We start from the raw sequence: 17,511 nt of genomic DNA, 5'->3' as shown, positions 1-17,511 counted from the left end.
ATCTTCTGGTACATGGGAAACATCACCGTGTCTGAGGAGGAGCTCAACCTGCCCAAACATGACATTCTGTGACCAAAGCTGGATGAGACGGATGAAGGTGGTGGATCAGGAGGAAGCTGGGCTCCTTGGGAACTTTGAAGGAAAATCCATGAAGGACAAGAAACCAACTGGACTGAAGTCGAGGACTTTGTGGCTTTGTTGGACTGGAAAGTGTGTCTGTGCCAAGGTTCTGTAGAAATCTGTCCTGTCAAGATGTTTTCGCTTCATGTTGTGACTCAATATTTAAGCTTCAGCAAAACTTTGCACATTTCTGGGTATTTAAATGAATATAAACATGCTTTTAAAGCTACCGATGCCTGTTTTTTTCTGATGCTGCCAGTCAGAATGGAACCGGCCGAACTGGCGCCGTCACTTGCTTTAGGTAAGACTCACCCAGAGACAGAAGAATGCAGAGAGGCAAGACGCAGGAGTCCGAATCCTCCACGCCCAAAGCAGCACTCAAGGCACCATTAGCTGCCTCCAACATGGAGGAGGGGGGGGGGGTGATTTTAATGTGGTTCCTGCACCCTTGGGACAGGAAATGGAGAAGAGGCGTAGTGCTCTCTGCTCTCGATGCTGCACAACCTTAAAATCTGAACGCTAGCTGTGAATAATAACCGCTCCCGTGGGGCTTCAGGAGAGCCTCAGCTCTTATGAGAACGCCAGCATCAGATTTCCGCTCCACTTTTGACAGAAGGGTGTCGGAGACAGCTCTGACGAGTCGTTACCCATCAAGTGGTTACTCTCCTGAAACTGGGACAGGCAGGATGAGCACAAAGAGAAGATACTGAACTCCTGGATTTGAACCGGAAACTATAATAAAAGATGTTTGGCCGGATCTGTCCTGTCATGTGATGAAAGGAGGAAAGTCACACGAAAGCTGGAAATGATGTCATGACATCATTGAGGAAGGAGGGAGGAGTCGGAACCACGGGAGTAGGTAAATGTCTCCCTCTAGTGGCAGAAGCTGCAAGGTGTTTTGGGTGATTGACATCATGAAAGTCTGAATGACACCTGAGATTCAGTTCTTCCTATTTTGAAGACTGTCGACGATGTAAAAGGTGTGTTTTGGTGGCATTTTTCTGATGATAGAGGACAAATATAAAGATGATTAAGATAAAAGATGCATTTCTAAATGTTTTTTATTCAAACCATGATGCCCAGGTCTGTTCTAGTTTGATTCTTGTTTTTATTTTTCCCCTCTTGAAACAATGTGGGAAAGAAAGTTATCAAACTGGGTCACAGAAAGAAGGAGAGGGCAGTTGGAAAGCGTCCGTCATTCAGACCGCAGGAGTGAACCTCGCTGTACTGGGAGAGACCCTGAATGATCCACCAGACTTGCATGGAAACACAACGCATGTTGTTATAGAGCATTTTGAAATAAATAAATCCAATCTCTAAACATCCTCCATGTCTGCTATGGATAGTAATGAGATTACACAGACACGGCTCCATGTCGGGAAAACATTTGGTGGTAGCTCCTCCCACACGCGGCTGGGCCGTCATGGCGTCAAGGACGTTTTTGGACAGACGTCAAGCAGTAAACCTGATGCGCACCGAAAGACCAGCACCCAACACGAATCTGATGCCGAATCGCAAATGCAGCTTTAGAACTGGTGCGGATCAGGGAAATCCGACTGTTAAATGAAAACAAAGCATCTCGGTGGGGGGGCGCCGGGAGCTGACCATGGTGCTGACGCGATGTGATTTCTGCTCACTGCTCTGAATGTCAAAGTGAAGAAATTCAATCAAGTGCAGGTTAACTTGTACATTATTGCTTTTAAAATTCATGTTATTTTTACTTCTTTTGGGGCTTTGAATATAAACAAAATATATAGAGATATGGGCAATTTCTCAAAATAAAAAAATTACTTTCACTAACTTCCTTTAAAAACAACAACAACATCCTGTACCAAGCAGGATCACCCCAGTGCAGCCAATAAACTATTACGAAATGTTAGACAAGAATGACATAGTTTCCTGTTAAACCCGGGCCTAGGTGAGCCGATCCTTTTCCTACTCACTACTGCTGTTAACCTGAAGATATGACATCACTGGTTTATGATCCAGCAGGAAAAGAATAAACAAAAATATTTTAGCAACTCCTATTTGAATTGCTACAAACCAATGTTGTGCAGCACAAGATAAACTCATAAAATAAGCTGAGTAATCAGAATCGTTTTGACTTTTTACCATACTTTTGCTTAGTGTTTGAAATCTCTGGACTCTGGAGGAAACATAGAGCAAAAAAGGCCTTATGATGTCAGCAGGGATAGAAGAACCTTGAGTTTATCTTCTTGGTGCACCTCAGCCATACATTTATACATTTAAGTGATCTAAATTAAGCCAATGCTAATTTAGTATCCCTTAATATACAAATTACACTGCGGAGGGAGGAAAGAGCCTCATGGGGCTTCCTGGACACTTTGTGTAAAATTGTAGTTTTATTTTTCTCTTCTTTTTGGGTAAACTATATTTTGGAATTGATTTTTTTAGTGTCCAATTCCCTCCACAAGGATTGCACTACTAAAATGTTGGAAATCCTTTGAAGGTGTCATTTTTAACAGTAGTCATTGCAGGAAACAGGGGTGTCATCAGCAAACATGCATGTTCTCAGGTGTTGCACCAACAATTATTGTACAACCATAATGAGGAAGTATTCGGTCAAACTGTTGCACATGTCAGAACGACGTGAAGTGACTGTTGGGGGAAGCTGTTGGCCACGCGGCGCTTTAGCAAGGACAGCAGGTCTGTTTACAAACACAGACATCACGGTCACGTTCAGGCGAGGCCGAGCGGCCGCCCTCAAAACAATCAGTTAAACCGGGAGGAAACCATAAATATCAAAACAACTGCTTTTAAAATCATTTTTATCATTTAGATCATTTATAACATTCTAATTACACCGTAACGGGATGCTGCAATGAGAGTTTGTCACAAAACAAGGACTGGATTTTGTAGTGGAGGAGGGATACAATCATGCAGCGGTGCTGCGAGGTTCTGCGGTCTTCACACTGAGAGGCACTAGAGCCAAGAAACGCCGCTGTTTCTCAGTTGGGACTCCAGATCAAAGCCCACACTCTGTCACGGACTGTCGCTTGACCGATCACGGCCGTTGATGCACGTGCAACGCGGACGATCCGCTCCTTTCCGCGGCAGCCGGATCTTCTTCCTCTCCTGGCAGCATATGCGCGTAGCGCTACGCTCCAACCGACCTTGACTGTGTCCTCGGATTAATTCTCACTCGTGATTGGTCAGCTCCGCGGAGCCGCATCGTGTTTGTGGGCGGTGATTGGCGCAGGCGGCTATCACTCGCAGAGGCCCCGCCCCCCGCCGTGTCTGGTTGGATCCGCTCCGCAGCCTTTCTCTCGGCGGTGGGTCGGAGCCGCTGTCCCTGGCCTCCCATGTTCCCCTCGGCATTTCTGTTTGATTTTATGCCCCTCTGCTAGATTCATCCCGTTCCCCGCCTCTGAAGCGACGCAGGCCGTGCTCTGGTGTTTTTTTTAAGCCCCCACATTTCCCGCTCTCGACCCCCGATCATGGCTGTGGTGAGCGGATCGACCGGGCCGGTTGCCCGGCTGGAGGGCCGTGAATTCGAATACATGATGAAGAAGCGCTCGGTGACCATCGGCCGGAACTCCTCCCAGGGCTCCGTGGACGTGAGCATGGGCCACTCCAGCTTCATCTCGAGGAGGCATCTGGAGATCTTCACCACCAGCGATGACGGCTCGGCCAGCGGCGACTTCTACCTGCGGTGTCTCGGTAAAAACGGTGTGTTTGTGGACGGCGTGTTCCTGAGACGGGGCGCCCCTCCTCTGCAGCTCCCAAGGATGTAAGTCCCCCCCTCAGCGTGGACTCACGCGCCGCTGAAGTTCCCGCACAACCGCGTTCGTTTCATCTAGTCGCGCACCACGTGTTTAGCATGTTAGCAAGAAGTCCGCATCCTGTTTCCAGAGCCGCTTTCTTTGTTGACATTCCTGCCGTCATTCCCGCAGGAATCCACATTCCGGCCGCGAGCCCCTCGGCAGAGGCACGCACACTCTCCCGTGTAAACAGGCGCCCTGTTTTTGTGAATGAGATCCTCTCGACCCCTGAACGTAAACAAACCAGCCCGTCCCCGCCCTGCGCAGCCCGTGACCTCTACTCCACTAACCCCGAGCCTGCGCCTATTATCGGACAGCCTCTGACGTTTCTTTGGCTTCAAAAGCCTTTTGGGATTTCCTCCATGATGTTCAGGAGTCTGATGAAATGGAGCCACAACCTGCATGTGGATATCTGTGTCTCTCTCTATTAGCACGTGACTGGTCCATGTTAGTGACTGGTCCCTATTGGTGACTGGTCCGTATTGGTGACAGGTCCGTATTGGTGACAGGTCCGTATTGGTGACAGGTCCGTATTGGTGACAGGTCCGTATTGGTGACTGGTTCGCGTTGGTGACTGGTCGATGCTGGTGACTGGTCCATGTTGGTGACTGGTCCCTATTGGTGACTGGTCCGTATTGGTGACAGGTCCGTATTGGTGACAGGTCCGTATTGGTGACAGGTCCGTATTGGTGACAGGTCCGTATTGGTGACAGGTCCGTATTGGTGACTGGTCCGCGTTGGTGACTGGTCGATGCTGGTGACTGGTCCATGTTGGTGACTGGTCCCTATTGGTGACTGGTCCGTGTTGGTGACTGGTCCGCGTTGGTTACTGGTCCGTATTGGTGACTGGTCGATGCTGGTGACTGGTCCGTGTTGGTAACAGGTCCGTGCTGGTGACTGGTTCTTGTTAATGACAGGTTCGTGTTGGTGGCAGGTCCGTGTTGGTGGCAGGTCCGTATTGGTGACAGGTCCGTATTGGTGACAGGTCCGTATTGGTGACAGGTCCGTATTGGTGACTGGTCCGCGTTGGTGACTGGTCGATGCTGGTGACTGGTCCATGTTGGTGACTGGTCCCTATTGGTGACTGGTCCGTGTTGGTGACTGGTCCGCGTTGGTTACTGGTCCGTATTGGTGACTGGTCCATGTTGGTGACTGGTCCCTATTGGTGACTGGTCCGTGTTGGTGACTGGTCCGCGTTGGTTACTGGTCCGTATTGGTGACTGGTCGATGCTGGTGACTGGTCCGTGTTGGTAACAGGTCCGTGCTGGTGACTGGTTCTTGTTAATGACAGGTTCGTGTTGGTGGCAGGTCCGTGTTGGTGGCAGGTCCGTATTGGTGACAGGTCCGTATTGGTGACAGGTCCGTATTGGTGACAGGTCCGTATTGGTGACTGGTCCGCGTTGGTGACTGGTCGATGCTGGTGACTGGTCCATGTTGGTGACTGGTCCCTATTGGTGACTGGTCCGTGTTGGTGACTGGTCCCTATTGGTGACAGGTCCGTATTGGTGACAGGTCCGTATTGGTGACAGGTCCGTATTGGTGACAGGTCCGTATTGGTGACAGGTCCGTATTGGTGACTGGTCCGCGTTGGTGACTGGTCGATGCTGGTGACTGGTCCATGTTGGTGACTGGTCCCTATTGGTGACTGGTCCGTGTTGGTGACTGGTCCGCGTTGGTTACTGGTCCGTATTGGTGACTGGTCGATGCTGGTGACTGGTCCGTGTTGGTAACAGGTCCGTGCTGGTGACTGGTTCTTGTTAATGACAGGTTCGTGTGGGTGGCAGGTCCGTGTTGGTGGCAGGTCCGTGTTGGTGGCAGGTCCGTATTGGTGACTGGTCCGTATTGGTGACTTGTCCGTATTGGTGACTGGTCCGTATTGGTGACTGGTCCGTGTTGGTGACTGGTCGGCGTTGGTGACTGGTCCGCGTTGGTGTCTGGTCCGCGTTGGTGACGGGTCCGCGTTGGTGACTGGTCCGCGTTGGTGACTGGTCCGCGTTGGTGACTGGTCCGCGTTGGTGACGGGTCCGCGTTGGTGACTGGTCCGCGTTGGTGACTGGTCCGCGTTGGTGACTGGTCCGCGTTGGTGACTGGTTCGTGTTGGTGGCAGGTTCGTGTTGGTGGCAGGGCATTATTGGTGACTGGTCCGTGTTGGTGACTGGTCCGTGTTGGTGACTGGTCCGTGTTGGTGACTGGTCCGCGTCGGTGACTGGTCCGCGTCGGTGACTGGTCCGCGTTGGTGACTGGTCCGTGTTGGTGACAGGTTCGTGTTGGTGGTCGGTTCGTGTTGGTGGCAGGTTCGTGTTGGTGGCAGGTCCGTATTGGTGACTGGTCCGTGTTGGTGACTGGTCCGTGTCGGTGACTGGTCCGCGTCGGTGACTGGTCCGCGTCGGTGACTGGTCTGAGTTGGTGACTGTTTCGCGTCGGTGACGGGTCAATGTCGGTGATAGATCCATGGTTCGTGTTGGTCCCGGGTCAATGTCAGTCACAGGTTCGCGTCTGTGACAGGTCCGTGTCGGTCCCGGGTCCGTTTCGGTTTCTGTTACCTGGTCCTTTGCAGCTCCACAACGTTCCATGCCAAATCATGGTGACATTTTCTCAGTTCCTGGTGTTTCTCTAAGAAAATGCGCCTTCGATGTGCACTATATACCTCACTTTGTCGAGATGATAGAATACAGTATTTGGTCTGGGTCACAGTGGGTTTTATTTTGGTAAATCCAGAAGAGGAAGCTTCAGTTGTTTTGATTTGGGGCTTAATCCCTAAAACACTACTGTAAATGTGGTCAAACACAGCTCAGGTGAATTCGATGAATTGCCAACACCTGAGTACCGCCGCGTTGACGGTTTCAGTCTTTGTGGTTGTTGGGTTGAACTACATGGGTCAGAAGATTCACATCATGTGAAAACCTGTTTATGAACCAACCGCTGCTCACGATCCTCCACGTTATCATGCTTCCTCAACAGACACGATTTAAAGAACTGTTTGTGTTTGTTCTTTAGAACGTTTATGAATTTTATCAGATGTTTCTGTTTCAGACAATATAAAAGGCCTCATATCTATAAATGCAGGTACAATAAAGGATCTATTTTTAGGCACTGTTGTGTTTGATTCTTCTCTTAACTAATGAAAAGAAATTCAGATTTACATTTGTCCTGTGTGTGACACAACATTTATCAGCAAGTGGATTCTTTAAATTTAGTTTCCTGATTAAATGATAAAAATAAACAACAGAAGACATTTGAATGAAAGCTGAAGTGCATAAAACCTTTGTCTAAATGTGGAGTTAAGCCCTGAAAGCTGCGTTCATTCACAGCAGTCATCCATACTAAAACCTGAATGTCTTTTATTTTGAAAGGACTGCTGGTTGAGGTTTATTCTCCATGTTCTATATGTTTAAACTTTATTATTAATTGTTTTCTGACTTGATTCAATAAAATGCGGACATCTTTTTGAACTAAATGCACGGGCAGAGACGTGAGAACCTCCTGGATCCTGAACCTCAACTGGTTTGTTCTGGATGTTGACCACAAAAATGAAGGTTTTTACCATAAAAAAACAAAAAACCCAAACCTTTGTGACTCAGGCATAGTTCATCCAATCAGAAGAAAACTTGAAAGGATGAAGGCCCGCCTCTAAATACCATCAGCACTTGAAGGACACAGTCGTCTGTATAGAATCTGAAATACTGTTGAAGAAAACTGGGACATGTATCGATGTAGACGTAAAAAATGATTTCTGATCCTCTAAGATGGAACGATTTCAGTTGCTATGGAGCCATCAGACTTGTTGGCTTTGAGTCCAAACCTGGGTGGTCTTTTTGTAGCCCTGAATGTTCACTAAACTCCTTTGATGTCAAACTGTGACCGTTTGCTGTGAATGGATGCCGCTTTGGCTGAAGTTGGACCCGGGTTCACTTTTATGTTTCAGTGGAGACGGTTTAAAAAAACAACAAAAAAACTGTTTGGCTCTGATTTGTTGATCTGGATTACAAATCTGGTTGCTGGAGCTCAGCTCCCGCTTTGCACACCGCTCTCAGCTGTTGAGCAATACCACGAACCCACGTCTGAGTCCTCACAAAGTCGACTTGTTTTGACTTGATTTGTTGTCCCGGCTGGTTTCCTGCAGAAGTATCTGCGTGGCTCCCCGCGCCACGGGGGTGCACGGAAGACGTGCCGGCCATCAAACCGACAACCGTGGTGTCAGATTGTGGCATTGATGGGAGCTGTAAGCAGCTTTTCATGAGTCTGCGTTGGATGCCGGGACAGTAATCCTCGCGCAGGAACGACCCGAAAGGAGGCGCTGGGTAATACGGAGCTGCTGCTCGGGGGAGCGCGTCTGCTGTATTCCAGGGATTCCTTTGCGGTGATGTCAACAGAAAGCTGCCCCCCCCCCTCCACCACTACCACCCTCTTCCTATCTTTCTGCCCCTCTGCGGGGCGGGTGGGGGTGGGAAAGCGAGTGAAAGCTGTTGATCTTTGTTTGTTGCTGTTCCTGCAGCGTAGCAACTCTGTGCTTTAAGAGTTTTTGGTCTCATTGTTCTTCCAAGAGGAAAAAAACAGGGATTTGAAGAGATTTCTGGGGGCAGGATCACCAAAAACCTGTGACTCCTGCACTAAACTGTCCGTCTCAAGTCCACGCTCATCTGTTTCCTGACTTTTATCTCAAACGTTTCGCTGGATTAAACTTGTTTTTCTCTTTCTAAAGGTAATGTTCTTGTGTGCATCCATGTGGCCCGTCTACAGGCTGAGGAGTTCCTCATAAGGGTTGGAGGTTCATCTACAGACCTCCCTGACAAACAGCTCTTATGCTACGTTCACACCACCCTCTACAACAGCCGTTCAAGCACTTCCAATGAAAGTGTGTAGGCATGCATAAACGTGCGTGCACGTGTAGCCACGCACCTTTTTTTATGGAAAAACGGGTGGCCATTGAGCGCTCGATGAAAGTTTAACCAGGTCACGTTTTGACCAATCAGGGACTTGGGTTTGGTAGTGACATATGGATTTGGTTCAGACACGGCGACCAAGGCAGCTCTCCGGTATTCCATGTCTGCCGTTGCAAGGGTGCTAGCAATGAACCGCACCGTTTCGTGCCCCAATTGTGAGATTTGCACTGCTTTGACAATTCGCACCAAGTCTCTTCCAACTTCAGGTGGCAGAGATCCACTATCAAACAGCAGAAAGAGAAGAAGAAGCCCCTCCCTGCTTGTCCAGTGTGAACACCATGAGCTTAATGTGCGTCAAATGCCCGGTGTTTTCGGTTCTTTACAGAACCACTGACCCGGCGACAATCCTCCATTAGTAGGACCAGAAGCCGGGCTTGGACCAGAGATTGGGGCCAGATGGACCCTGGTACGGCTGAGAATGGTCTCTCTGAAGGTCTCCGGGCATGCATTTTTATTCCCGTTAGCTTAAAGGCCAGAACCGTATCTCTTGGAGGTATATAGATGTACCTTCAACAGTACCGGCTATACCGGGAGGAGGAGGGGGGCAATGAGGCGGACATCAGAACCAGACGATCAGAGGAATCATTGACAAAGGAGCAGAGTACTCTGGCTCTCGAGTTTTGAAGGAATGTTCATGCTGTGGTGCTGATTTAAATACGGTTAAAGTGGAACCAAAAACGTCTCATTTGGGTTCTGAGTTCTTTCCGACTCATTTATTTGAACTCAAACTGTTTTCATTTGCTGCTGGTCTCCTCCTGTTCTCCTGTTGAGCAGCTCAGAGGAGAACAAAGACGAAGCAGGAAAAACGTTTCAGCGGAATGACCCACAGACTAAATATAGGACTTTTTTCCATTGATGTGTAGATTTTGGTTGGTTAGAATCCAGTTTCATGAAGAATTATTTGTTTGTTTCCTTTTAACGTTGATCTGCTGCCATAAACTCGTGTTTTTGTTTCACAGACTCGGTTTTATTTGTCAAAACTGTGGAAAAACCTCAGAGTTGTTTGACAGAAGTTCATGCAAATGAACCAGAGGATGGATTCTTATTTCTGAGGTTTGTTTGCTCCTGAGTGGTTCGTTCAGCTTGGTGGGTTTCATGAAGCGGACCGGTGTGGCTGCTAAGAACCAAGAGTCTGCACCGGTGGCTCAGCGTCCAGCAGGTGTCCGGTCTCCTTCTCTGCTGTAGGTGTTAGAGGTCCTCCTCTCTGTGCCTGGTGTGGAACGCCAGACGTTACTCAGGTCTGCAGCATCGTCTGGTCTGTTGGGAGTTCAGAAAACAGACTTTCAGTCAGAAACTGTTGAGGCTTCGGTTTTGCCTTTCAGAACCTCATGGGTCTGGTCACAGAGGATTTGTTCATGAGGTTGATGTTTTGGGACACATCAACACTTGTTTGGCTGCACTTTTCCAGATCCTGTCGTCTCGATTCATGAAAAAATTTGGAATATTTTAAATACATTTTTATATGTTGCATGTTTTTGAGTGCATTTACCTTTAATAAAAAAGAGTATACAGAAGAGAAGAGCGGTGTGGTCAGATTAGTCACTGCAGCCCCTCACCATGACACTTCCTCCACCGTGGTCTTATCAAAGTGTTTGGGATTCCCTTCACTAAAGGTTTAACAGCAGGGAGGTAGAACCGTGTTTGTTGCTCAGCCTCAAAATACGGCCGAGATGCTTTTAGCTAACTGGCTTTGGAGCTGCAGCTGCAGATGTAGAGAAGCTCTGAAGTGACACCATTAACCTGTCTTTGTTGGAGTGTGCACGGGAGTGTGCACGGGAGTCTGCATGAGCTCAAACCTGGGGATAGATGACAGAAGATACGGGTCGTTTATGCTGTTTACAAAGAAAGCTCTGCAGCCGAATGTCAGTCTGTTTCTGTCTCACCCGTGCACGTTTTACCTCATCCGTGCACGTTTCTGTCTCACCCGTGCACGTTTTACCTCACCCGTGCACGTTTCTGTCTCACCCGTGCACGTTTTTCCTCATCCGTGCACGTTTCTGTCTCACCCGTGCACGTTTTACCTCACCCGTGCACGTTTCTGTCTCACCCGTGCACGTTTTACCTCATCCGTGCACGTTTCTGTCTCACCCGTGCACGTTTTACCTCACCCGTGCACGTTTCTGTCTCACCCGTGCACGTTTTACCTCACCCGTGCACGTTTCTGTCTCACCCGTGCACGTTTTTCCTCATCCGTGCACGTTTCTGTCTCACCCGTGCACGTTTTTCCTCATCCGTGCACGTTTCTGTCTCATCCGTGCACGATTTTCCTTTTCCTCATCCGTGCACGTTTCTGTCTCATCCGTGCACGATTTTCCTTTTCCTCATCCGTGCACGTTTCTGTCTCATCCGTGCACGTTTCTGTCTCATCCGTGCACGATTTTCCTTTTCCTCATCCATGCACGTTTTTCCTCATCCGTGCACGTTTCTGTCTCATCTGTGCACGTTTCTGTCTCATCTGTGCACGTTTCTGTCTCATCTGTGCACGTTTCTGTCTCATCCGTGCACATTTCTGTCTCATCCGTGCACATTTCCATTTTTGTGTTTACTCTGCTGCAGTTCTGTTATTGTTATTTGAAATATTTGAGTCTGACAGAAAATTTTTACTGTTTATTTTTTTGCTGTTTGCTTTCTCATGAATTGTATTCGTTTTTTTTTTCATGATTGAAATAAAATTGATGTCAACAAACTTTTGTTTCAGTTAAATTACAAAATAGTGTTAAGAGTGAAAAAGGAGTCACTTTGAAACTGTAAACTGTCACCCAAACTAATACTTGGAGACGGCAGATCCGTTTGGACCTGAAGGGTTTCTGTTCACGGGTTCTGTTCGATCCTCTTGCAGGTGCACGTTCCGGTTCCCCAGCACCAACATCAAAATCACCTTCACGGCGCTGTCCACCGGGAAGAAGGTGAAGCGGGAGATGCCCGAGTCGCCGGTGAAGGCGGTGCAGCCCCAGATCTCCCCCCTGACCATCAACATTCCAGACAACATCTCCCATCTAATGAGCCCCCTGCCCTCCCCCACGGGCACCATCAGGTAACCCAGTGCCATCAGCGTTCATGTTTTTGATCCAAAAAACAAATGACAACCTCACAAAAACATCTGCAGTCTGCTGCATGGACTGTCGCCATGACAACCACTCAGACAGGAAGTGGAAGATGTTTTTGTTTACGCAGATTTTAAACGTTTGTGAAGTTGGGACAGAGAGGAAAACGTGCTGCAGTCGCCATGGCAACAGCATAGACATCGAGGGGCTGAAACGTACAGGCTTCTCCACCGCTGGCGTGAACTAAACACACGAGTCCAAACAAAGTTTCTGTAAACTTTGGTTGACGGTGAATCGTTCAACCGTCTTGAGATCAGAAATAAAAACCACAAACTCAAAGGCAGAAATGGTGAACACTGATGGAAGTAACGGCAGCTTTCTGGGACTTTTTCTCCGCGTTGTTGAGACCGTAGCTCACCCGCTGACCTCGGTGGGCTCGTGCACGGTGATCAGCTTAGGCTTAGCTCGCAGTGGCGCTAAAAGAGGGAGGCGGCTTCATCTCAGACCATAAGATCCCATGCTGATGGTTCCAAAAGGCTGTCCGGCCGCCGTGGACAGTCGAGGACGCGGCGTTGACCGCCTCACTGACGGGTGTTCTTCCTGCAGCGCCGCTAACTCCTGCCCCTCCAGCCCGCGGGGCGCCGGCTCCTCAGGCTACAGGATGGGCGGCCGCATGGTCAGCTCTGCAGAGCTGCAGCTGATTAACGACAACTCCCAGCCCGAAAACGACAAGGAGGCGTCGGGGGGCGACAGTCCCAAGGTGAGAATCCCCTCCTCAACAGCTCCTCCCCTGCAAAAGCAGCATTCTGCATTTTCTTCATGGGAGATAACAAGTTGGATCAAACTGACTAAAACACGTTTTTCTTTCTACTTTAATGACAGCAATCTTAGATAAATTAAGGGAATATTTTTTATGACATATGCGAATGAAATATGATAAACAATTGATTTATTTATTGTTTGTTTAGCTTTATTGGTGACAGTTAATCATAAAGCAATGGTTTTTAAATCCTTAAACATTACTGTTGCATTTAGACTATTTCTACCGTGAATTTTGATTAAGATTCCTTACAACGCTTGATAACAATAATAATGCAAAGTTTTAATACGTTTTTTGTAAATTTATTTGTAAATAAGGGGAAAAATGCAGAAACGTTAGTTTAAAACTAAACTGAACAGACATGGCGGATGCCTACCACTAGAGGGCAATATTGAGATATTTTTTAATTAGTTACTGTGACCACGCCCACATAACTAGCACATGTGGGTAAAATATATAACTGTCATGTTTTATCAGAAATCATAAAACCAGATCAAACACATTAACAAGTGAATGAAAACACAGATAAATACTTTTTTTAAAGTTTTTTTTTCAGTTCATTTATGGTCAGAAACCGCATATTGAAAATATTTTTACACTTATACATATACTTTTGATCAAATTATCCTGAAACCACTACTTTTCAATTAAGGTGGAACAGTTTTTTCAAAATGTTTTGAGTTGAAAGAAGTGAAGTTTGTGTGAAAACAAACTTAGTTTCGTTTCATTTTCGTTTGCAGGACGACTCCAAACCTCCTTACTCCTATGCACAGCTGATCGTTCAGGCCATAACTTTGGCTCCAGACAAACAGCTCACACTAAACGGAATCTACAATCACATCACCAAGAACTACCCGTACTACAGGACCGCCGACAAGGGCTGGCAGGTGGGTTTCTGACCCCCGGTGGTCCCACAGAGCCGCCTTTCCTTCTGCCGCCTCCCTCACCGCCGTTTCTGTGGTTTGCAGAACTCGATCCGCCACAACCTCTCCTTGAACCGGTACTTCATCAAAGTGGCGCGGTCGCAGGAGGAGCCGGGGAAGGGCTCCTTCTGGAGGATAGATCCGTCGTCTGAGGCGAAGCTCATCGACCAGGCCTTTAGGAAACGAAGGCCGCGGGGCGTGCCCTGCTTCAGGACGCCGCACGGGCCGCTCTCCTCCAGGTCTGACCCCATCATCATCACGCTAGCTAAAAGTCCGACTCTCCACGAGCTTTACTTTGAAAAACCCGTTCTGTTTGAACTTCCTGCTTCTGAAAGACTTCAAGGACTTTCAGTGAAAGTTCTTATTCTGACCTGGAAAATGCCGTCATGTGATAAATTCTCCTTCTGCCCCCCAGGAGCGCACCGGCTTCTCCCAACCACTCGGGGGTGCTGTCCGCTCACTCCAGCGGCGTCCAGACCCCCGACAGTCTGTCCCGAGAGGGCTCCCCGGTCCCCCTAGAGACGGAGACGCCCGCTGCCCCCACCCCGGTCTCCACCACGACCATCCAGCCCAAGCTGGCGGTGATCCAGGAAGCACGCTTTGCACAGAACACAGCAGGTTAGACCCCGCCCCCGGTTCAACCACAGACCATTCCACAACCAGACACTGATGTTTGCCCCGCCCCCTCCCTCCAGGCTCGCCTGTGAACAGCCAGCCCGTACTCATCGCGGTCCAGCGCCAGTTACCTCAAACCATCAAGCCTGTGACCTACACCATGGCTTCCCCGGTCAGCTCCAGCACCCCCCAGCCCGCCGTCCAGACGGTCCACGTCCTGCAGCAGATCCCTGCGGGATCCCTCAGCCCCGCCATCATCGCCCAGCCAGCCGCCATCATCAGGACCGACCCGCAGGAGAACGGCGAGCACAGCGAGGTCAAAGGTTAGGCGCCAGAAACGCCCCCTAGGGGAGGAGACGTTTTTATTTAATTGAGATCAGCTTCATAATGTTCACATCCTGAAAGCCGCTCCTCTTCCTCCTCAGTCAAAGTGGAGGCGGTCCCTGCGGTTGGCTCTATAGGCGCCACCAATCGCATCATTCAGAGCTCGGCGCCAACCCTGCAGACTGTTACCATCGTGCAGCAGGCCCCCCTGGGGCAACACCAGCTGCCCATCAAGACCATCACACAGAACGGCACCCACAGCATCACCACTGCCCTGCAGGCGCCTGCCAGCTCAGGTGAGGGGGGGGGGACCCGCGGCCTGGCGGCTGGACAAATAACACATTTTTGAAAATGGCGGCATTTGTCTTGGCTTTATCTCTATAGCAACCATTTTATTTTTTGGTTGCCCGGTGGTGACGGACAAGTCTGCATCATTTTTAGAAGAATCGGAAAAAGTAAAATTTTGGATTTCCTTGGCAACTGGGTTTTTTGTTAACCACGGCCACATGTTAGCTCCAGTCGACTATTCATACAATACATTTTCACGATATACAGGGTCAAAGTGTGCGAGCAACAGGGAAACGTGAGCTCGCCATGCCAACTACAAAATTTAAACGTACCCCCCCCCCCCATTAATTTTCCCGATGATGCTCGACGAGTTAAGAGGCGTTAAATTTGTATCCAAAGGTGTTTTTTTTTCGGGTGGAAAATTCAAGATGACAACCTCTTCCCGAGGTCATAGGTCAACAAAATAGCAGTGGAGGTTGTTACTCTTTACCTGGACGCGTGTGAGATTTCATGAAGATTGCGCAGACAAAAGTTTTTCATTTTTTTGATGGTTCCCCCCGCTGTGATGTCATCATTTTCACCGGGTACTAAGTGAGTTTTTGAGTCAGTTTCCACAAAGGCCCAGTAAGAATTTGGTTCTTCAGTCCAGGACGTCTGTGTCACATAAATATATATATATACATACACATTATTTGATTGACATCAATCACTCTGTGTCAATGTGAAGCTGCCAAATTTGGATCATGTGGGCGGGGCCACTGACAGCATTGGTTGCTAGGGAAACTTTGACCTAGAAACTCCACATTTGAAATGATGGACGCTAAGGAGTTTATATTTTACCTGGTCACATGACATCAAAGTAGCTGCGGTTACCTGGATGACAGAAATCGGAATAAACGCCTGATCAGAATAAAAATGCGTCTGTAAACGTTTGTCCTAATTGGATAAAGTTTTTCTGGGATCACGTACACAGTTCAATCCCATCAAAGATACTTTGCACATCTAACCGCAGCTATTGAGTGACAGCTTTCTATTTTTTTTGCAGCCCCAGCTGCAGCCAGCCCCCTTCACCTTTTGGCGGCCCACGCCTCCATCTCCGCCTCCCTCCCCACCAAACGCCAGAACGGAGACCAGCAGGCGAGCGAACAGCCGGACGCCAAGCGAGCAAAAGCGGAGGGCGAGTCGGCGCCGGCCCCACCCGCCAACTCGGACTCGCCTGCGAACAACAATCAGCCCAACTAGTCCGGTTCACCACAGACCACGAGAGCCTCACTCCCCCCTTCCTCCTCCTCCTCCTCATTTGTTCAGTTTCTCCTCTCTCACCATTGTGGTGCCAAACGGGGACGATCCTCTTCATTTCAGTTCGGGTTCTCCACTTCAAACGCTCAAACACGCCCACAATTCCTGAACTGGGTTGGAAAATCGGGCCAAAGATGACCTGCAAGGTGCGTGTGAGGAGGGGGGGGGGGGGCGATCGCCGCAGGCAACGCCGGAGAGCTGACCTCTGACCCCCAGCTCAGCTTGGACTCCACCTTCATGTCACATCTACCTCACAGCAGGTGGGAGACCCCGGCAGCCAGCAACCCCCCCCCCGGACCCGTTTGGACGGCTCTGGGTGATCGCGGTTCAACGACAGGCTTCAAATTTCCCAAAAGGGATCAAGTTGGAGCCTAAATCCCCGCCCCCCTGAAAAAAACCTGGCAGCTCACGAAACTGACCTTCCTTATTTACAGCTGTTGGTAGATGATGCAGTATTTTGCTGTTGGACACGTGGAGCATAGGAGTTTTTTTATGTACTTTCACTTATCTAGTAAAGTAATAATTTAAATACAGGAAGTGTTGCAGATGTTGAGGTTGGTGACATTTCAGTAACTACGGTAGAAAAAACCCTCTTATGTGAACTTCTCTTTCCATTGGGTGAAACTGTGTGATCATTCTTGGTTAACTCTGCCCCCCCACCGCCCATATCCATATGAAACGACGTCCTAATACCTACATATTTTAATACCTGCACAGATATAAGCAGATCTCCATGTGTAGTTGCAGATGTTGCATGTGTCCGATTACGGAGAAAAACTTAAGCTGAACAGAGAAAAAAAAAAAAAGTCCACACCAGACCTGCACTTGATTTGTGTTTTTTATTTTTATTTCCAGCTCCTCTTCTTTTCTCCTCCTCCTCCTCCTCCTCATGGTCCCTCCAGGCTGTGTTGATGTTGTGGTGTTTTGGCAGAGCCCCCCGCCCTCCCCCCCAACCCTCCCCCTCCCCCCCCCTCACATTCACTTATTTGCTTGATTATTTTTGCTCTGTTCTGGCGACCAGGCGAGTCTGTTCTTCTGATTGTACACGTTCCAAACAATATTAAGAAAAACTATTGATGTTTGTTCTGCTTCAGTGGAGAAATGCTTTGTTTTTTTAATAAATTAATTTAAAGTCGTGTTGTTGTTTTTGCTGCCTTTTTAGTACCGACTGTACTTCTCATACTGTCCACAAGAGGGCAGCGCAGGAAGGGCTTTGTACCCAGCAGCATCATTCTTCTGTTAGTCATGAGTTTTCATGAATGAATGTAACATATAAAATGATGCATGAAACAGAAAAAGCCCACCCAAAAAACTTTTTATCTATTTTACAAAAAGAGGGAAAACATTAGTTCT

General features: G+C 48.6%; 1 protein-coding gene across 1 annotated transcript; it reads left to right on the top strand.

Annotated features, from left to right (window-relative positions):
* Window positions 1-2,904: 2,904 nt before the first annotated feature.
* Window positions 2,905-17,294, top strand: LOC101160321 (forkhead box protein K2). Its single transcript, XM_011477735.3, has 9 exons — window positions 2,905-3,871; window positions 11,685-11,879; window positions 12,496-12,649; window positions 13,450-13,596; window positions 13,678-13,871; window positions 14,048-14,250; window positions 14,328-14,570; window positions 14,673-14,867; window positions 15,905-17,294. Exons 1-9 carry the CDS (start codon window positions 3,579-3,581, stop codon window positions 16,099-16,101), a joined length of 1,821 nt encoding a protein of 606 aa, XP_011476037.1. The 5' UTR covers window positions 2,905-3,578; the 3' UTR covers window positions 16,102-17,294.
* The last annotated feature ends 217 nt before the right edge of the window (window positions 17,295-17,511 follow it).

This window comes from Oryzias latipes, chromosome 8, assembly GCF_002234675.1.
Source record: "Oryzias latipes chromosome 8, ASM223467v1".
Lineage (NCBI taxonomy): Eukaryota > Metazoa > Chordata > Actinopteri > Beloniformes > Adrianichthyidae > Oryzias > Oryzias latipes.
This window is presented reverse-complemented; position numbering and strand designations above follow the sequence as displayed.